The sequence below is a fragment of the Chiloscyllium plagiosum genome, unplaced genomic scaffold (assembly GCF_037043375.1).
Source record: "Chiloscyllium plagiosum isolate Xiang-an unplaced genomic scaffold, Cpla_swu_hap1 HiC_scaffold_15, whole genome shotgun sequence".
NCBI classification, from domain to species: domain Eukaryota; kingdom Metazoa; phylum Chordata; class Chondrichthyes; order Orectolobiformes; family Hemiscylliidae; genus Chiloscyllium; species Chiloscyllium plagiosum.
The window spans coordinates 46,899,892-46,922,424 of record NW_028270153.1 but is presented as its reverse complement, the minus strand read 5'-3'; the positions used below and the strand labels follow the sequence as shown (position 1 = coordinate 46,922,424).

General features: G+C 40.0%; 1 protein-coding gene across 3 annotated transcripts in view; it reads left to right on the top strand.

Moving 5' to 3' along the window:
* Positions 1-22,533, top strand: part of nfatc2a (nuclear factor of activated T cells 2a) — a 176,463-nt gene that overhangs the window by 17,975 nt on the left and 135,955 nt on the right. For 2 of the 3 annotated variants that reach the window (XM_043710247.2, XM_043710246.2), the window contains exons 1-2: positions 16,011-16,344; positions 19,719-20,748. In XM_043710247.2, coding sequence (XP_043566182.1) covers positions 16,242-16,344; positions 19,719-20,748 — 1,133 coding nt within the window. In that variant the 5' untranslated portion in view covers positions 16,011-16,241. Of the gene's footprint in view, positions 1-16,010; positions 16,345-19,718; positions 20,749-22,533 lie in introns of those variants that run through there. The other variant, XM_087994939.1, reaches the window with a different exon arrangement.

The window sequence follows — 22,533 nt, the reverse complement described above, 5'->3', positions numbered from 1 at the left end:
GCATAATTATGTTGTATTCCATTGTTTTCCTGCAACATCAATTTGTTGTTTTGTTACTTTGCACTCCAATCAAAGTAATGTTTCAATTACTAATTTTACTTTTTTATATACCATTCCCTCAATTAACCCTCAGCATCATTTTTATAATAATGGAAAAAATAGCAGAAAGAAAATATTGGAAAGTTTTAAGTATACTTTAAGAAAGACCTTTGCTGTTGCTTTAACTAGCTGCCACACAAGTAGGGTGAGAAAGTGTTTGTCACCCTTCCTGGTAGTTCTTGGTAGAGATTCCAATATCTCCAGCCTCCTGATAAGCTGATGGAATATTGTATCGTAAGTCAAAAAAAAAGTTAGGTTAGAAGTTAGAAATACGAGATCAGCATACATTTGAAACAAGTCGTAGAGTTATAGAGATGCACAGCATGGAAACAGACCCTTCAGTCCAACCTGTCCATGCCGACCAGATATCCCAACCCAATCTAGTCCCACCTGCCAGCACCCAGTCCATATTCCTCCAAATCCTTCCTATTCATAAACCCATCCAAATGCCTTTTAAATGTTACAATTGTACCAGTTTCTACCATTTCCTCTGACAGCTCATTCCATACACGTACCACCCTCTGTGTGAAAATGTTTCCCCTTAACTCTCTTTTACATCTTTCCCCTCTCACCCTAAACCTATGCCCTCTAGTACTGGACTCGCCCACCCCAGGGAAAAGACTATCTATTTATCCTATCCATGCCCCTCATAATTTGTAAACCTCTATAAGGTCACCCCTCAGCCTCCGATGCTCCAGGGAAAACAGCCCCAGCCTGTTCAGCCTCTCCCTATATCTCAAATCCTCCAACCCTGGCAACATCCTTGTGAATCTTTTCTGAACCCTTTCAAGTTTCACAACATCTTTCCGATAGGAAGGAGACCAGAATTGCACGCAATATTCCAATGATGGCCTAACCAATGTCCTGTACAGCCACAACATGACCTCCCAACTCCTGTACTCAATACTCTGAACAATAAAGGAAAACATACCAAACATCTTCTTCACTATTCTATCTTCCCGCGACTCCACTTTTAAGGAGCTATGAACCTGCATTCCAAGGTCTCTTTGTTCAGCAACACTCCCTAGGACCTTACCATTAAGTGTATAAGTCCTGCTAAGAGCACATTAGCTCTCATTTGGCTATATGAATGCTTATATGAGCATATGTGCTGCTGGCCTTCTGGAGGTACTGTCTGATATCTTCAGCAACAAGGAAGCTCTATTATAACTGCCACCTACCTTTGACCCATCATGCAACTCTGTTTGGCACTGTTGATTTGCTGCTGAGATCGTCTTTACCCTTACATTTCAAAAAGCGGTGCATAAGCGAGACAGTTGTGATGTGAGATGTAGGGTTTTGTGTTCCCAAACCCCATTTATAAATCCAGCTGTAAGTATCTGTCAGTACTCCATTTCATAGGAATGCCAATATAATAATGGGAAATTATATTATCTGCTTCATATTTATTAAGAGTGAAAGATGAAGTTGTACGGTTAGTTATGACAATTTTTTTCTCTTCTAACGCCTATGTGTCTGATGACATCGAATGAATATTCTTCATGTTGGGATGTAAGCAAGGCAGTTCAAAGTTGAGATTGCTTCAGGATCACATACCTAGTGTTAGAAAATCATAAGGTGAATGCGAAAAAAGGAAGGTCATTTCGCCCATTTAGGTTCATATATCCATTCCTGTTGATTTTTAACTGACTCAAGCATTTTTTATTTCACTGCTTTAATGTCAAGGTTCAGCCTAATGACAGTTCCCTGAACTGCTTCAGAGTTTGAATGTTTCACTTGTGTCTCAGCGATCACAACTGGACATTGTAGTCAAAGTAGTCAGTATGACTAATACATTAAACAGTTTGAGCCTGACTTTCACTGATTCATGCCCTACTGTTTTGGCAATGCAGTTCAGCATTTTATTTGCTTGGTTTATGATTATTCCCCAGTGAGGATATCGAATGCCACGCTTGCTAAAATTCCTAGACCTCTTTTCAATATAATCTTTTTGACACCATACATCACAACTGTGTTTGCCCACTATTAGTGACTCTGTAATCAAACCTGTATTCCAGAGCATTTATGGGCTGAGGATTGGGAGATAATGCACAGGACCTCAACTACTCCTTGGAATGAACAGCCAGCAGTTGTGAACTTGATTGGCACTGGGTTGGGATGGCCTGTCAGTGAACAGTTCCTCTTGCAGCCAATGATACAGTTTGGAGATGATGGCCTGGGTCATCCACGGTCTGCATTCTGTTTCCAAGAGCTGCAGATTATGACAACTAGGCTACCAGATCAGTCATTGTCCTCTGTGTTCTGGTGGATTTTATCTGCTGCTTCTCCCTCTAGAGGCTGTGCAGCAGCCACTGGAGATTCTGTTCTGGCAGAGTTTGGTGACAATGTTGTAATTGATATCTTCTTCAGTGCGGTCATTGTATATTCACCAAGGCCACATGGAATTCTACAACCATGGGCCGCTTTTCAGGTATGTCTGTGGAGCATTTTGGAAATAGAGCAGCATATTAGTGACACTCCTGATCCCTCACATGAAACATTAGGAAGTGGCATGTTGTGCTTTTACACAGTGTTACTTGGAGGGTTCGCAAAGAGGCCAATGATATGTCCTATTATGAATTTCTGAGCTGCATAACCTTATTCAAATGTATGGTGCTGATGAAAAGTGCTAATGCACATTGGGAGAGAGAAATTCAGGCACTTGTCCCCCACAATTTCCCTCTCTCCCAAAACAGAAGCCATCCTGGAACATCACAGTCCATTCATTTCTTACTTCCAGTTATGTATGGGAATGTGGTAGTTTTGAAGAATTGGATCCTAATGTCTGGTTTGAAAAATAGTGCATAACTGGCAAAGCCAGGTGAGACTTTAAAGTTTGCGTCTGCATAGCTTTGTGTATCTGTCACGGCAGGGGGTCAATGGATGCAAAGTGTGTAATGGAAATGATTGCCTAATTTTTAATGTTAAAAGATATCAAGAAAATTACTTTTCCATGAAATTCAATTTGGTAGCAGGTGGATACTATTGCAGTATCAGTGGATGCAAGGTTATGACAATTGACCCTAGTAGTGTTTTATTTAAAGTATTATACTCTACCCCAAAGTGAAAGATAGGAACTTACTCTGCCCATTTTGGGTTTAGAGTCACAGAGTCATAGAGATGTACAGTATGGAAACAGACCTTTCGGTCCAACTAATCCTGGCCGGCCAGGTATCCTAACCCAATCTAGTCCCACCTGCCAGCAGCCGGCCCATATTCCTCCAAACCCTCCCTATTCATATACCCATCCAGATGCATTTTAAATGTTGCAATTGTACTAGCCTCCACTTCCTCTGGTAGCTCATTCCATACACGTACCACCCTCTAAGTGAAAAAGTTTCCCCTTAGCTCTCTTTTATATCTTTCCCCTCTTACCCTACCCCAGGGAAAAGACTTTGTCTATTTATCCTATCCATGCCCCTCATGATTTAATAAACCTCTATAAGGTCACCCCTCAGCCTCCAATGCTCCAAGGAAAACAGCCCTAGTGTATTCAACCTCTCCCTATATCTCAAATCCTCCAACCCTGGTAACATCCTTGTAAATCTTTTCTGAACCTTTTCAAGTTTCACAACATCTTTCCGATAGGAAGGAGACCAGAATTGCATGCAATATTCCAAAAGTGGCTGAACCAATGTCATGTACAGCCGCAACATGACCTCCCAACTCCTGTACTCAATACTCTGACCAATAAAGGAAAGCATACCAAACGCCGCCTTCACTGTCCCATCTACCTGTGACTCCACTTTCAAGGAGCTATGAACCTGCACTCCCAGGTCTTTTTGTTCAGCAACACTCCCCAGGACCTTACCATTAAGTGTATAAGTCCTGCGAGGAATTGCTTTCCCAAAATGCAGCACCTCGCATTTATCTAAATTTAACCCCATCTACCACTTCACAGCCCATTGGCCCATCTGATCAAGATCCCATTGTAATCTGAGGTAACCTTCTTCGCTATCTACTACATCTCCAATTTCCTCTTATACTCACATCCAAATCATTTATATCAATGAAAAAAAGTAGTAGTCCCAGCACCGATCCTTGTGGCACTCCACTGGTCACAGGCCTCCAGTCTGAAAAACAACCCTCTACCACCACCCTCTGTCTTCTACCTTCGAGCCAGTTCTGTATCCAAATGGCTAGTTCTCCCTGTATTCCATGAGATATAACCTTGCTAACCAGTCTCCCACTGGAAACCTTGTCGAATGCCTTACTGAAGTCCATATAGATCAGATCTGCCGCCCTGCCCTCATCAATCCTCTTTGTGACTCCTTCAAAAAACTCAATCAATTTGTGAGACAGGTTTCCCATGCACAAATCCATGCTGACTACCCCAATCAGTCCTTGCCTTTCCAAACACATGTACATCCTGTCCCTCAGGATTCCCTTCAACAACTTGCCCACCACCGATGTCCAGCTCACTGATCTATAGTTCCCTGGCTTGTCCTTACCACCCTTCTTAAACAGTGGTACCATGTTTGCCAACCTCCAATGTTCCGGCACCTCACCTGTGATTACTGATGATACAAATATCTCAGCAAGAGGCCCAACAATCACTTTTCTAGCTTCCCACAAAGTTCTAGGGTACACCTGATCAGATCCTGGGGATTTATCCACTTTTATGTGTTTCAAGTCATCCAATATTTCCTCCTCTATAATATAGGCATTTTTCAAGATGTCACCATCTATTTCCCTACATTCTATATCTTCCATGTCCTTTTCTACTGTAAACACTGATGGAAAATACTTGTTTAGTATCTCCCCCATCTCTTGCGGCTCCACACAAAGGCTACCTTGCTGATCTTTGAGGGGCCCTATTCTCTCCCTAGTTACCCTTTTGTCCTTAATGTATATGTAAAAACGCATTGGATTCTCCTTAACTCTATTTGCCAAAGCTATTCATGTCCCCTTTTTGCCCTTCTGATTTCTCTCTTAAGTATACTCCTACTTCCTTTATACTCTTCTAAGGATTCACTCGATCTATCCTGTCTATACCTGACATATGCTTCCTTCTTTTTCTTAACCAAATCCTCAATTTCTTTAATCATCCAGCATTCCTTATACCTACCAACCTTTTCCTTTCAACATAACAGGAATATACTGTCTTTGGACTCTCGTTATCTAATTTCTGAAGACTTCCCATTTTCCAGCCATCCGTTTACCTGCAAACATCTGCCCCCAGTCAGCTTTTGAAAGTTCTTGCCTGATACCATCAAAATTGGCCTTTCTCTAATTTAGAACTTCAACTTTTAGATCTGGTCTATCCTTTCCCATCACTATTTTAAATCTAATAGAATTGTGGTCGCTGGCCCAAAAATGCTTCCCCACTGACACCTCAGTCACCTGCCCTGCCTTATTTCCCAAGAGTAGGTCAAGATTTGCACCTTCTCTAGTGGATACACCACAGGACTTTGTCTCCATTGTTACATTTGGGGTTTGGTCAGAAGATGACCAGTTTTCAACTTTGTATTCTTGTGAGTGATTTTCACCTCTGTTGACGAGAAGGACAATACCCCCATCCACCATATTTCCTTTTGTGCTCCTGTCCCTGCATTCCTGATTACCTTTAAGGCTTCCCCATTTCTATTCAGACTCGTTGTATAACAGTTAAAGCTCCCCATAAACCTACTGAGCCCACTGCATTGAGAGTTGCCATGTCCTTGTTGGCCCCACGTTCTTCTCATAGAGTCATAGAGTCAGGCAGCACAGAAACTTTCGGTCCAACCAATCCATGCCAAACATAATCCCCAACTAAACTAGTCCCACCTGCCTGCTCCTGGCCTATATCCCATGTATCTATCCAAATGTCTTTTAAACATTGCAATTGTACCCACATCCACCACTTCCACAGGAAGTTCATTCCATATGTGAACCACCCTCTGTAAAAAAAATTGCATCACCTTTTTAAAATCTCTCTCCTCCCACTTTAAAAATGTGACCCCTCTCCCACCCCCCAGTCTTGAAATTCCCTATCTTAGGGAAAAGATAACTATCATCAACTCTATCTATTCTCTCATTATTATATACATTTCTATCAGGCCGCCTCTCAACCTGCAGTGCTCCAGTGATAAAAAGCCCAGCCTATCTAGCCTTTCTTTACAACTCAAACCTTCCATACCAGGCAACCTTTCACCATATATGATGACATGGCATTTTGGTAATTGTAAAATCACCATGGTCCTTCCAGACCGAAAAGCTATTCTCTGTTGAGACAATGAGATAAGGGTGTGTGCTTGTGTGGGTGTAGATGTGTGTAGATGTGTTGTTGACACCAGAGTGATTGTTACTTCATAAACCCTTCTCCTGCAGCTTTCTATACACCCTATGCACTCTGAAAACCCACCCTTCTATATCAAATAACTGCCTTTCTCTATCATCACTCTTGAAGTGTTACAATCCAACGAACCCCAACCTCAGACTTCAGCTTCCCATTTTTCCCAGGACCTTATAGATTCCTTCATGAAAGTCCTGGATTTTAATACCGGAACCATTACACCTGACCATGGTCCACTCCCTGGACTGACTGAGGAGTGGCAGCCCTGAATGAGGATGGCCCAACCTCCAGACAGGTGTCTTCAAGGTACCCTGACTGATATAACTGTGATTCCTGGACTAGTTGCACTTGACCTCCAGGACTGATCATGGCCCAGTTTCAGAGCTGCAAGACACTGATCCCCAGAATGTAGGCAACATTATGGACTGTAATCAGATGAGTTCCTTGACTGTGGCATCTCCCGAATGGGCACAGCCCTCCTTTTTCTCACAAAGGACATGATGATTTGGTTGAAGCACATGCAGTTGTTGCAGATATATTATCAATGTAGCCCAATGCTATACAGCAATATGTGCACCCCCTTTAGTGCTCTGGACAGTGACAAGTTGCTTGTCTGTCACTCTGCCACTAAGCAGCAATGCAAGTCACAGAGGCTGATAACTCTTCAGTCCTAAGTAAAAGCTATGTGCTAAAAATCTGTGTGAGCGCCTGAGGCTGGCAACTTCCAAGTAAGCACCATGTGAGCAAATGCTAAAACTGTTAAGATAAAAGCTATAAGATGCACATGAATCTCTGTGGCAAAGGCAAAAGTACGCAAAGCATAAATAACTCTGTGTGTCAACGTGAAGTTGCAAAGAGCTGAAGGGGTGTGGGAGTTGATGTGAAGCAGCCACGATGATGTGATAGGATAGTGACAGCCGCTTGTATAGTTGAAGGGTGGAAAAACTTAGTGTCGATGGTATGTGCTGGGAAAAACTGGATGAAGGCCGGAGAAGCAAATGGTGAGCTGCTGCAGCCAGGAAACTCTTTGACTTTGAAGCACTAATTCATGACATCAGAGAAGGAGGGCAGCTAACAGTCTATAATCACATGCAAAACATGGAAATAAAGAAGTCACCTCTCATTAGCAAAATTCAGAACTTGCCCTTTAAACCATAAGGTAAAAATTGGAAATTTCGTTTTCAAAAGCAAGAGTTTGATTTTTTTCATTGTCGCTGTATTTTCCCAATTTTTTGCCATTGTCCACACCATTCAAAGAAATGGACAATTCCACCCTATGTATTGTTTCACACTTACACGTGATGGTGGCCAATAGTAATCTGTTATTTGTTTGACAAACTTCATTTAATATTGAGATTATTTACGCAGGATGACAAGGTACCCTGAAATGACAGATGCTGTTGACATCAAAGTAAACTTACAACTAATTACCATCCCTGATCTCAAATTTTGTAAAAGAGCAATATGGTAATCTTATTTGAAAAAAAGTAAACTATTTGAATGATAGTGTAACAATTCACGATGTTAGCAGAAGCACTGAGTTAAACTACTCCATGATATCCAGTAGGTGCTGTACAGTTGATAGGCTTTTCAAATGATCATAATTCAGAAATGATCAACTAATTTTTTTTCTGTTGTTTGAGGTGTGGAGATTTTAACTAAAATTCTGGAAATGCAGTGAGAATGTCTTGTTAACATCCAGCATTTCTCTTCAATCTGTACATGCGGTCTTTTATAATTGATGAATAACTAATAATTGTATAAATGTAAAGCTTAGTTCATTAAAAGTTAACTCTAAGTGCGGTAGCTGCTGTTATATAGATAAATATGTACACATCTGTACCAGACAAGTACTAAAAAAACGCAAAGTACCTTACTGATCAGTAATTTCAGGAATATTTTTCATCATCTATAAATTAGTCTTAATCTTACTTCAATATATGGTGCACATGAGAGAAAAATACCCGGAGCATTTAAATGAAATTTGAGGGTAGTTTTCAGAGGTTTTGCACACACATTGTCAAAATCAACTAAAAACCTTTTCTAACCAATAAACCTCAAAGATGTCCCTCATGAGCAATACAGTGCATTTCCTCTATTTATGAATATTAGTAGAAAAATGTTTTTTCAACATCATGATGTCTGCAAAATTATGGGGAATTCTGTGCAGCAAATAACATTGTAGTCACTGAAACCGGATTGAAAGTAAGCTTATTTCACATATTTCATTCGTCAGTTAGTCTTAAATTGAACTCATTATAACATCAGAACTCTGATGAAACTAACATTTATCCTCTGACATAAAAGGTAAAATGACACAACGAATCTTAATGCTATGCAGGAGCTGATGGCTTCTGACCAATTGCTGAACATTTTGTATCTGGCTTAAAGACTCTTCTGGGTTCACCAGTGCCAGGCCTTCCCATATAGCCACCATGCACCAAATTTAGAATGGTGTCTGTTTCATGGAACTATGGTATAACAATTTTGAGATCTTAAGTTGATTCTATCTCTTGAACTGTATATTCACCTGCACTGTTCTGGTTGACAGACTGGAAGTCCCTTTAGTGAGAGAAAGAACGATGTAAGCTGTTTTATTTTACAGAAGGTAGGTGAACATGCAAAGTAACAGACACAATCTCAGTTCCTTCACTATCGCTACTACTCTACATGGATGTGAGTAGCTGGTGTGAAGGTGTAGCAAACAAAAGCAGAAAGAAAGGAATGTAAACTGCTTACAAAATATTCAGAATTTAATTAGATATTGTTCAGGTTTTTCTTTTGAGTTTAGTGAAGAGTCCTGTTTATTCTGGAAATTCTAGCATGCTTTAATTAGGATATTATTTTATTGTTTTATGTAAAATGGAGATTCTTGGCTGATCATATCCCCACAGTATGGATGTTAGTCTCTTTAGGTAATACAATTGGAAGCAGAACTCTGATAAACCATGCCACATTCTCACTTATAATATACTTGAATCTGGTCTCTTAACTCAATGTGCAGTAAGAGGTTTTCACTTAGTGTTTGATCCCAGCTCATGTTATTACTGGATAAGTCAGATTCCAAACTGAAATCTGACTTGATCATGTTTTGTTTTTATTTTGGTTCAAATAAAATGGTCTCTCACTGAAACATAAGCGCATAAATTTGTAGATTTGGATTTAACAATAAAGCAGGAGTTAATTCTGCAAAGGAAATGAAGGTAATATAAAATAAATTAAACTATTTACAGGTCACATGTTTAAAGATTATGAAACACACTATAAAAATGTATCACCATTAACCCCAACAGAATCCCACTACAGCACTCAACCACTGGTGAGAGTGCCCTTCTCTATCCTGCACAGGGTTTGACTTCGCTATGGTTTCAATTCCTGGTAGGCAGAATCTGGTAGCTTCTTCCTTGTTTCATCATATGCTTAAACCTAAACATTTTTTGATTTACATCACTTTATCAGTGTTTTAGCCAAATATTCCTGGTCTTGAACTTTAATTAAACTCCTTACACTGAAGTGTTGCTCATAATTATTTTTAGCTATCCTAAAGTACCTGCGTCCTTTCTCAGGATCAACACCCAGCTTCAGCTAAGAACCACGTAGAACTTCCTAAACTGAAATTAGAAAAAGGCTTTTCATTTCCAAACCTAGGAGAATTCTCCCCAAACACCAAAAAACAAATTCCCAAATCTTCTATCTGAAAGGAAAATGCATAGCCCTGTTTACTTGATTCATTCCAAAATTCTCCCATTGTAAACATATTCCCATTAGCCTCCAAAGTTATCTGTCTGTGTTTTTTTTAAAATAAATCACCATGATTACAAAAATACCATTATTAAGGATTAATGCTTTTCAGTCTACAGAAAACCCATATGCCGCTAGTTCAAATTCAAAAATCCAAACACATAAATAAATGATATTGAAGTATATGTTAACCATGCACCTTACATTACATTAGTCAACTTAACATAAGTTTGTACATGCAATACACATTTTCAGCTTTATCACTTTAACTCTACGTAATTTGAAGCCAGTCCCTCAAATGTGAGTTTTATTCCAGGATTATGGTTGAGGGGACATGTTGATGGGATACAGTTGATGGATGAAAGATGGGAAATAATGAAACAATTATGTTGAGAGGATAACTTACAGAAAGAGCCACTTAGACCAAATGGTTTGTTTCTGTGATATATACCATCTAATCCTCAAAGGGTGGACAGTCCATCGAGAATGAAGAGGCTGTGAACAGTTTCTCCTTGGCCCTCCACTTCCTCCTACCCACTGTGTTTAGCTTCCCTCCTCTGTAACCTTAGCTCCATCACTCTGTGGTGTTGCAAACTAAAACCAAAGCTATGACTGTCACAGATTTCTGTGGACAGATCACTAACTCCTCTGACCTCCCTTTCAATAGGCAGCAGCATTCATTTCAAAATCCAACAAAGTTATCAAAACACCTCCAATAGCATGCCACAGTACACCTATAAACTTTACTAAAGTTATAAAATAAGTTTAACTACTTCACTAGAAGGTTGAATGGCTGGCCTTTTAAATAATGCTAGTTGGGGCACCATTTGTGTACTCAATGTAGGTTTCAACCGTGATTGATTAAGAAAGGGACTTGGCTGAATGTGCATGATGCAAGTTTGTAGCATGTGTGTCAAATCAGCCTAAGAGAATGTTTCATCATCACAATCTATCAGTTGTCAAAACCTCTGATCTACATACAACACATGTCGTGTGTTAGTACCTTCCCAATATGGAACTCTGGGCAGGCTGTGAAGTGGCCAGAAGCACTTCTTCTCCAGTTTTGAGGCTTTCTGGTTTCCGTAGTGGAACCAGACTTTGCGGCTATCATGTTTTCCACTCTATACACCTCTTCATTTACACCCAACAATCAATTGAGTTGCGGGCTGAGTCAGATTTGTCCCCTTGTTCCTTCTGTCTCTGTGAGTTATCAGCTGGCCACTCCTTGAGTGGATTGTGTAAACTAGAACTCACAATATAGAAGATTACAAAGCCAAGCAAACTTACCATGAGGCTGTGGCACCAGAGCTAGTACAGACAGAAGCATTAATTATTGACAGGATTTTATGTCATTTACAGCAGTGAATTCAAAGACTCATAGCTCTGATAAATAGCTGGTAGATAGTCAGGAAGTTATTAGTTACACTTAGTGGACTATTTTGGTAAAAGGGTGAAAACAGGCGCAAAGTGGTTGATATGCTGATAAGACATGCTTTTTTAAGCAAACTTTTGATCTTAATGGCTGATTAGCACAATTTGAACTTGCTTGGAGGAACTAAAGAAAACATTTACAGCTTCACCAGTCAAAGAGGTGGGCTGGAAGCAATTTTTGAGGAGCACCATACATGGTTCCTCACTCCACCGATCACTGAAGATTTAGAATGCATTGGCTGACACAACTCGACATATTTCAGCATAATTCAGGGCTCAGAGAGTGGACCTGGAGATGCTAGTTAAGGAGGTCAAGGAGTGGGGTGTAAGTTCCATGCCCACAATATGTATGGCCTCCACTTTGCCCTCCTGCCCCTTTTGTTGTAGTAGTTGTTGTTCTTCAATCTTATCTCATGTCCTGCTCCAGTTACTTTCCCAGACAAGGAAGACTGGAGGGTAGCAAATGTTGTTCTCTTGTTCAAGACAGGGAGTAAAGACAACCCTGGAAATTGTAGACCTGTGAGCCTTACTTCAGTTGTGGGTAAAGTGTTGGAAAGGATTATAAGAGATAGGATTTATAATCATCTGGAGAGGAATAAGTTGATTAGGGATAGTCAACACCGTTTTGTGAAGGGTCAGTTGTGCCTCACAAACCTTATTGAGTTCTTTGAGAAGGTGACCATACAGGTGGATGGGGGTAAAGCAGTTGATGTTGTACATATGGATTTCAGTAAAGCATTTGATAAGGTTCCCCATGGTAGGCTATTGAACAAAATACATGGGTTTCAGGGTGATTTAGCAGTTTGGATCAGAAATTGGCTAGCTGAAAGAAGACAAAGGGTGGTGGTTGATGGGAAATTTTCATCCTGGAGTTCAGTACTGCAAGGATCTGTTTTGTGTCCACTGTTGTTTGTCATTTATGTAAATGACCTGGATGAGGACGTAGAAGGATGGGTTAATAAATTTGCAGATGACACTAAAGTCGGTAGAGTTATCGATAGTGCCGAAGGATGTTGTAGGTTACAGAGGGGGATAGATAAGCTGCAGAGCTGAACTGAGAGATGGCAAATGGAGTTTAATGTGGAAAAGTGTGAAGTGGTTGACTTTGGGAGGAGTATCAGGAATGCCAAGTACTGGGCTAGTGGTAAGATTCTTGGTAATGTAGATGAGCAGAGAGATCTCGGTGTCCATATACGTAGATCTTTGAAAGTTGCCACCCAGTTTGATAGGGTTGTTAAGAAGGCATACAGTGTGTTAGCTTTTATTGGTAGAGGGATTGAGTTTTGGAACCATGAGATCATGCTGCAGCTACATGAAACTCTGGTATGGCCACATTTGGAGTAGTGTGTGCAGTTCTGGTCACTGCATTATAGGAAGGATGTGAAAGCTTTGGAAAAGGTTCAGAGGAGATTTACTAGGATGTTGCCTAGTATGGAGGGAAGGTCTTATGAGGAAAGGCTGAGGCACTTGAGGCTGTTTTCATTAGAGAGAAGAAGGTTTTAAGGTGACTTAATTGAGACATATAAGATAATCAGAGGGTCAGATAGGGTGAACAGTGAGAGCCTTTTTCCTGGGATGGCAATGGCTAGCATGATGGGACATAGCTTTAAATTGAGGGGTGATAGATATAGGGCAGATGTCAGAGGTAGTTTCTTTACTCAGGGAGTAGGAAGGGCGTGGAACACACTGCCTGTAATAGTCTCACCAATTTTAAGGGCATTTAAATGGTCATTGGTTAGGCATATGGATGAGAATGGAATAGTGTAGATTAGATGGGCTTCAGAATGGTTCCACACGTCTGTGCAACATCAAGGGCTGAAGGACCAGTACTGCACTATTTTCTATGTTCTTAGGAGGAACCAAGAGAAATGTCTGCGATGAAGCACTGTCTTTCTCCTGGAGACTCCTATAAGGTAGAATAGCAAAAGACCATACTACTTAGAGGCATAGACTCATATAGCACGGAAATAGACCTTTTAGTCCAACTCATCTGTGCTGACAAGACATCCCAATCTGATCTAGTCACATTTCCTAGCACTTGACCCATGTCTCTCTAAGGCAAAAGTGAGGACTGCAGATGCTGGAAACCAGAGTTTAGATTAGAGTGGTGCTGGAAAATCACAGCAGGTCAGGCAGCATCTGAGGAGCAGGAAAATCGATGTTTCGGGCAAAAGCCCTTCATCAGGAATCATATCCCTCTAAACCCTTTCTATTCATATAGCAATGCAGATGCCTTTTAAATGCTGTAATTATACCCACTTCCACCACTTCCTCTGGCAGCTTATTCCACACATGCACCACCCTCTGAGCGAAAAGGTTATCCCTCAGGTCCTTTTTAAATCTTTTCCATCTCACCTTAAACCTATGTCCTTTAGTTTTTCACTCCACCACCCTAGGAAAAATACCTTGACTATTTATCCTATCTATGCCCCTCATAATTTTGTAAACTTCTATATGGTCATCTGTCAGTCTCCGACATTCCAGGGAAAATAGCCCCAGCCTACTCAGCCTCTCACTATAGCTTAAACCCTCTTTAATTTATTTAATTGATTTCTCAGAATACATGTTGACAGAGTGTTAGTGAAGACTTCACAAACTGTCCCAGAATGTCACCCATGTGATTTAAACCAGCAGCAACTGGACAGTGAGAGTTCAGCACTGCTTTACATGACTCAGAGTCTTCAGAAATAATTTGCTTATTCTTATTTTGGCTGTTTGCTCTCAGGGGAGGGCATTAAATCAAGTTCTAACCATCAAAATGCTGTTTTTTGCTTCACAGCTGATGACCTATCCTAGTTTGTCTTTCAACTCAATTAACTATAACCCTATGACAAAATGGTGAATGTGTTGAACCTCTAAGGACTAAACAATTTAAGGCTTTCCAAGGTTTTTAGTTCGAGACTCACCAGAGTTGAGTTTGGGCCTCTTTTTGGTGCAGTGGCGGTGTCCCTGCTCTAGACTTAAGAGATGTGGGTTGAAATTCTGCCTGCTCCAGAGACATGTAATAACATCTCTGAACAGGTTGGTGAGAAAGATAGGTTAAATTTAAAAAATCCATTAACTGGATGTGCCTGGAGCCAAAGCTAGGCTAAATTGGCTTTGCAGCACTAAACCCTATTTTTGTCCATATTGGAGACTCTTTGGTTCTTCAAGTAATTCAGGAAAAGTGTCCCCCTTTGGTCTTTAAGCTATGGTTCTATGAGTATGACTGAAAACTAAATATTAATTTAAATCCATTTTTTTAAAAACTGAATCCCAGCGGGTGAATTTTTATGAAGGGGAATACATTTTGTACCTATATCGCTGTCATATAAGATAATAGTTCCGAAAGGGTTAATATTAATATTACTTGGGCTCTCGCCATTCTACTGATATCACTAACAGTGTGTGGGTGGAGACAAAGAGTTCTACTTACGAAGGGTGTGGATATATCTATCAGATAAAAACAAAATACTGTAGATGCTGGAAATCTGAAGCAGAAAAAAAAAGTGCTGAGAAGACTCAGTCTTGCTGTGATCTCATCTTTGTGCTTGTGTCCATCCTCCCACCGCAACCCCAACAAGTTCTTAATTAAAGATCAAATATAATTGTACTGACTACAATCAAGCAATAACCTTTTAATTAAGAATATGCCTCTTCGGCAGACACTCTGCAGCGGTGTATTGTCTAACGTTATTTGCTAGATAGGCCCAAAATGAAGCAAAGGCAAAAGAGGACTCATAGCAGTGAACTACTTCAAACAACCTTTATCCAGTGTCACACATCAGTAGAGATTGTGCATACCACAAGCTACCATAAGTAGTCATCTGGAAAAATACCTAAATCTCAAAGTGTAGTTCATCACAATTATATCGTGTTTTACTTTCTTCTGGTTGGAAATTATTTTCTTTACTGCAAAACAACACATTTGACAAATCAAATGTTAGGGCATTAGATACAATATCACAGTGTTTTACACATCAATACAACAACTGTAATTGCATATCATAGCATTGAACAAATCATCAATACATATGTGCAGCAAACAGGAAAAAAGTACAGTCTTAACAGGAACTCACTAAGCTATATTTAGATGGTGTTAATGGCTTAAAGTGGTTGCTGTAAACACAGCATTTTATTACAGTTTCACCTGTATGATACTATTGATAATAACTTCATTTTTATACCTATTTATTATGTGTTCCTTTCCCAATATAAAAATATTTACACAATGCAACTTCCAAGTTCAAGTGCGGAAACTCATTCTCACATAACTAGTGTTACCACTGTTTATTTTTAAGTTGAGACTGTGCTGCTGTCTGTCATGAAGAAACGTATTCCACCGAGACAGACTGAGTGAGTTGGGTGCTTGAGTTCAAAGGACACGCCTGTTTTCTGTACGTTGTAGCTGTAACAGGAAGCAGCTATTGTCGAACTTGTCAATTTGAGAGTGCTATCATTGAGCAACCCGGGGAAAGACTTGTAGCTGAGATCAGCCAAGCACTTGCAGTAGTAGCTTTTATTGTTTTGGCTTTATAGCTAACCAGTTCTTTATTGGCTGTGGAGCCCGTATTTTGGTAACAAAATCTGATGATTTGAAAAGGCACCCAATTCATTTTCTTGAGTGGGAAAAAAAGAATACAGTGCCAGTTGAAATACTTTTGCTGTGTGAAACCTCTGTGTTGAAAATTCAGGTTGTAAAAGCCTCACAAGTGGTATGAGCTTCATTTACAATGAACCAGACCAGCAGGTCGATTCAGAAGAATTTGATTTTTCTGCACTTTTTGATAACAGCCATGATGAAGACTTTGCCACGAGAGGTTTGTAATTTTTAAAAATAATTTTAAATTTTTTATCGTAAGATCTAAATTTTTTGGTATTAAAAACCATCATCTTTGAAAATTAAGTTTTGCAGTGCCTAATATGTGAAGACAGGGCAAGAAACATGAATTTGAGTTTGTTTGAGAAGGACTTTAGAATATCAATCATCTAAAAATTGGATATCTTTCTACTTTAGAGAGTAGACTTTTATTAGCTGTAATTAGGTTATTGAGTTTAATTACACAAAGAAATTCAACTCATTCAGAGTGTATGTGATTACATTTAAATCAAGTTTGGCTCTCAGATAAAATAGATTAATTCAGGCTAAATGCTGCTAGAATGTGCTGTTTTTACAATTCACTAAAGCAGTCATATGTAAATTTTTTGATGCAACATTTCTTTCAAAATGCGTTGTCTTGATTAGCACAGTTCCTCACTGGTGGGCACAGGCTGTATGGGAATGGTGGCTCAGTTTCATAATGGTCAGTAGTATTGGTTTTTACTTCTGGGAACAGTTTAGTTACAGTCTGAAGTTTGGGAATAAAGTTTGCATGATGTTAGTATCTCTTCAGTTTCTTTATTTCATTGGCTGTCTATTCTGAGCAGAACCCAATCTGAAAAATAAACTAGGTCAATTGAACAGTTTTAGTTATTTTTGGAATAGAATTGTTCAGATTTGAAGAATATTAGATTCACATTGTAGAGTCTTGTTTTGTTAACATCTGCCTAAGGATGAGTAATTTTATTTAAGTAGGTTATTTATTTCCCTCAGGAGATTATGTCGATGAAAGTAAATGTATGACCATTTCGTAGAGGATCTCATGTACAGTCTGTACATATACTTTATACCATTTAGCAGGTTGCAGGTTGATAGTGAAGTCTGCTCTTCCAATACTGCTTCACCCTTGCAATGGCACATAGCTTTCCTACAAGCAAGTGTCAGAATGAAGCAGAGCCATGGAAAGTATTAATGAGATGTAACACATTCTTAGAAATATGGGAGAGTGAAGCTTAAAATAAAGATCAATACTTGCTGACTCGTGTAATGTAAGTCGGAAATCCTACACCTGAACCCCTGTATTGAACTTTAAGGACTTGAAGAGCAGGATTGATTTCCATTCAAATGTGACTTTGAACTACATTTTCTGATAGAAACAAAATTACATGCTCAGATATATGTTCCCAGCTTTAAAAACCAATGGAATGAATTATAAATAAATGGAAGATCAAACATTTGTTTATTACGATGCCTGGTAGAATTTTAACAGAATGATGTGAATGTCTCAGTAATATAATTTGAAAAAATGTGTTTCTCTTGCCCTCTAATACCTCGTGTTCGCAACACTGACTCATTAGGAGTTATAATCCTTGAGTGATAGTCATATAACCTCTAAGTGAACATTGTTCATGCCTGAGCTAATTGATTTGAGTAACAGCAGTGTGTTAGAATTTAGGAGCATTGCAGCTCAATCTTATCAAACTCCAATTCTTGGGAGTCACCCCAAGGAAAGTGACGGGCTTGGACGGTGTCCCCAGCCGAGTGCTCAGATCCTGTGTGGACCAACTAACAGAGGTATTCACCGACATCTTTCACCTCTCCCTCCTACAAGCTGTAGTCCCCATCAGCTTTAAGAAGATCACCATATCCGTACATGCGATATTACCTGTATACCTCCATTTAAATCTTTTGTTCTGTACATTCTTGCTCACTATGATCTGCCTGTACTGCTTGTAAGCAAAGCTTTTCACTGTACTTCAGTACAAGTGACAATAAATAAATCAGTCAATGTGCATGCAAGGCCCATGTGAGGTGTACTATAATTTCCTTCCTATCTGCCTTCAGGAAAACCAAGGTTAACTCTTTCAATGTAGGCAGACAATTGAAACTAGAACTTCTCTAGATTTTATTCATCTCAGTTTTACACTCGTTTACACCTGGCCATTCTTTTTTAAACCGGAGAATAATACATAGAGATCAGATGCAGGTTTCCTCCCTCTCTAGCCCTGGTCTACTAGATTTTTAAAAAACTAATCTTCGTAGAGTATGTTACCTCAGTGGCTCAAAGGCTAAAATATGGAGGCTCAAATTTAGAATCAGCGATGAAGCATTAATAGTTTCACTGACATGGAAAGAAGTCAAGGACAAATATTGTATGATTCCTCTGGTGTAGATTCCAGCTGCCAACATGATCTCCGTGGTGTAGATTTCACTTACCCCCATGATCTCCGTGGTGTAGATTTCACTTGCCCCCATGATCTCCGTGGTGTAGATTTCACTGATCTCCATGACCTTTTTTTTAGTGCAGATTTCACTTGCCCCCCAAGGTCTCTTGGTGTGGATTTCACATGCCCCGATGATCTCTTTGGTGTAGATTTCACTTGCCCGATGGTCTCCATTGTGTAGCTTTCACCTGCCCTCATGATCTCCATAGTGTCGGTTTCACCTGCCCCCATGATCTTGTGGTGTAGATTTTACTTGCCCCTATGATCTTTGTCGTGTAGATTTCACTTGCCCCGATGGTCTCCATTGTGTAGCTTTTACTTGCCCCGATGATCTCCATAGTGTAGGTTTCACCTGCCCCCAAGATCTTGTGGTGTAGATTTCACCTGCCCCCATGATCTCTTTAGTGTTGGTTTCACTTGCCCTGATGGTCTCCATTGTGTAGCTTTCACCAGATCCCATGATCTCCATAGTGTAGGTTTCACATGCCCCAATAATCTTGTGGTGCAGATTTCACTTGCCCTCATGATCTCTGTAGTGTAGATTTCACTTGCCCCCATGATCTCCGTGGTGTAGATTTCACTTGCCCCCATGATCTCCATGGTGTAGATTTCACTTGCCAACATGATCTCCATGGTGTAGGTGTCACCTGCCCCCATGATCTCATCGGTAGTGATGACATTATACTGTTAAACACACAGTAACACTTATATAAGAAAGCATAACCCTGTCTAGTATTTGGAAATAAGGAAGGTGATGTTTTCATCAGTTGAGTGACTTCTGGAGCTTGTAGTCTGTGGAAGATCAAATAATCGCTGACAGAAATGTCTCATTTCCCCCTTTTAACTCTTCATGTATTGTCACAGTCAGTTCCATTTTTATTCTAATGTTGAAGACTAACAGTTTATATTAATATGAGGGTCAGTAACATACTTCGTTATGAACTTTTCTTTCAGCTTTACTTATATTTTCAGAGTCCTGAATAGGTGTGTTTTCAGATTAAGTTTTGTTTACATCATCAAGTTGTTAATTCAGGCCTTACAATATAAGAGTGCTGTTTAACAGTTAACAAAATATGAGTACCAATACTCAGTAGCCATTTACAAATTTATGAGCTGTGTAATAATAACTTGGTGCTCCTTTTTGTTTCAGAGGCAGAAAATGTTCCTGCTTCTCACAAAGGCATTGTTCATCCTTCTGGAATTGGTTATCCAACCATTGATGTCTCCCACTATGGATCTCAGTCATGTAGCTCAATGGCATCTGCAGTATTAAGTGGAGAACATATGAGTGAATACAGTCAAGCAGAAAACAGAGATTTCAAATGCTACCTAGAAGCTGTAAAACCCCCTGTTTCGTCTGGAGTAGAAAGTCCAAGAATTGAGATCACACCATCCCCTGGACTGTTCCATGTAACTCCACATGCAGCCAGTTGTGGAGAGCAAACATATCATTCTCCCACTGTGATTCCCAGAGTTACTTTACCTGTGCCAGGCTCAGAAAGTATTGTATATAGAGACCCACTCAGTCCTGCCAGTAGTGGTTCATCCACAAGTTGGCATTCCTTTGTGTCTCACGAGTCAAGCTGTTCCCATTATGGCATGTCCCCTCAGACATCTCCATTAACATCCCCATGTGTCTCACCAAAGAATGGCTCAGAAGAATATCAAGGCCAGGGTGCTCACCATTCTCCACGAACATCACCTGTCAACTCACCATCAACTCACATTGAAAACTGGCAGGGTGCAAGGTCACCGTCCCCAACTCCCCGAACTTCTTCAAGGTCATCATCACCTTGTGGGAAGAGGAGGTACTCCTGCGACCGCTCTAGAACGCCTTCTCCTCAAGCTTCACCAAGAGTTATTGCAATTGAAGAATCCAATGTACACCAATTTTCAAATTCTGCTAGTCTGGCCGACGCCATGAGTACTCTCACCACCGATTCCAACCATGACTTAGGCGAAGTACTTCCAATAAAGGCTCGGATCATGGATCTTACTCCACCATCCTCCCTTAAAACTGACATGTGTAAAGATGAAAAACTTGCTAGCTTTGCCACACTGAATTTTGCCGAGCTTTCAGGGCAGTGTCAGGATGTGAAGAAAGACATCTACAGTATTGATCCATTTTTCCTGATGCCCCCTCATCCATTACATCGGACAAAACCCAAACCTCCCTGCAGGTAAGTTTTATTTTATATTCCATCCTGACTTCAAAAATCAAAAAGAAGGAATAGGAACATAGAAACATAGAAAGTAGGGGCAGGAGTAGGCCATTCGGCCCTTCCAGTCTGCACCACAATTCAATATGACCATGGCTGATCATGCAATTCCAGTATCTCAGTTCTGCTTTCCCTCCACATCCCTTGATCCCCTTAGCTGCAAGGGCCATGTCCAGCTTCCTCTTGAATACGTGTTTTCACTTTGGTTCTACCGAATGTCCTTAAAACTGTGTATGATTTCTATTCATCTTCTATTTCAATTAAATCAGAAACCTCTCAAGTCCACACACCAGTTCAAATAGTGAGTGTGACAAAAATTATATTCTTAATTGATATTAGCTCTTGAATGTCAATGATTTGAAGAAGAAAGCCCATAGTTTAAAAATGGAGGTGAGAGGCAAGTAATTATCAATCAACTATGGATAATTACCACTCGTTCGTACGCAGTGATGAGTAATAGATACAATAATATGTACTAACTTACTTGGTGTAATCAACTGATCTCGTCCATTTCTTTACTGTGAGAGTGAACTGGTTCTGTCTGTCATTCTACAGTATCACGTTCTGAATTACTAGGTGGTGGCATCACATTGGTTAACATTAAAATAAAGCTTCACTCAGTTAAACTTAACTTTGAAAATCCTAACCTTGGTAAAATAGCAGGAGTGTTATTCCACGGTTACTGGTGCATAATCATTATACTTTAACTTTTTGACTTCTTTTCTTAGCTCAATGCTGGAATTGTGGTAGTTATGCAAAAGGAAAGTTAATAAAAGTAAACATCTAATTCAACTGAATATTATAGCAACTGCCTTGTCTGGGTCTCTAGTTTTATAAAATGATCTTTGATCCCATTGTCACCACATTAAGGAATCATGGACAGAATTTGATCTTCAATAATTAATACTTCACCTAACCAATCATTACAAATATACCAGGGATTGCCTGTACTGTGCTTAAAGAAGAAACTCATAGTAAGGGTCATTTAAGATATCTCAAGATCAGATATGAATTCAGCACTCCACCACAACAAGTGCAATACTAACTGGCAAGGAAAATAGAAAATGTTGGAAATATTCAGCAGGTTTGGCAGCAGCTGTGAAGGGCAAAACAGATTTAGTTCTGAGTCTGGCAGAAGGTCCTTGACCTACAATATTATGGACTGGAATTTTCCCATGGAAGTAGAAATCAAGAGGTGGGAGCAATCCCATATGATATTCCCACCTCTGTCTGCAGTCTGCTGTGATGTGAGATTCACTGGGCCAGGTCTTTGTGACATTCGTGATGAGACTGCTGTCCAAGTAGTGGGAGTGGGGATGGGGGAGGGTTGTGAGATTGTGGGTTGGGAGGAGGGTTGGTGGGGGCAGGGATGAAGGTGAGACACCAGGAAGGCAGACCATGTTCTGACCAGAATGGGCAGCCATTGCTGCAGCTATCTGCTCTGAGTGGATGTACTGTACCTTCAAAATGGCTGCGACAAATGGAGAGCTGGGACCTGGGATAGGCAGGAAAATGTTTGTTATTAGTATTTCATTGCTGGTCCATGGTTGTTTTTTGTCCAAATATGCACATTGTTTTCATAAAATACAACTATTTAAGGGCTGCTGTCTCTGATCCCAGCTGTTCCGCTTCCTGGAGCTCCTAGCAGCTGTCTGTTGCTATCTTGAGAAGTCCGAAGCTGAGCTCTTAACAAGGTTCTTGATGCTCAACACCAAGAAATCAACATGCTCAACAAGGAATGAGCAA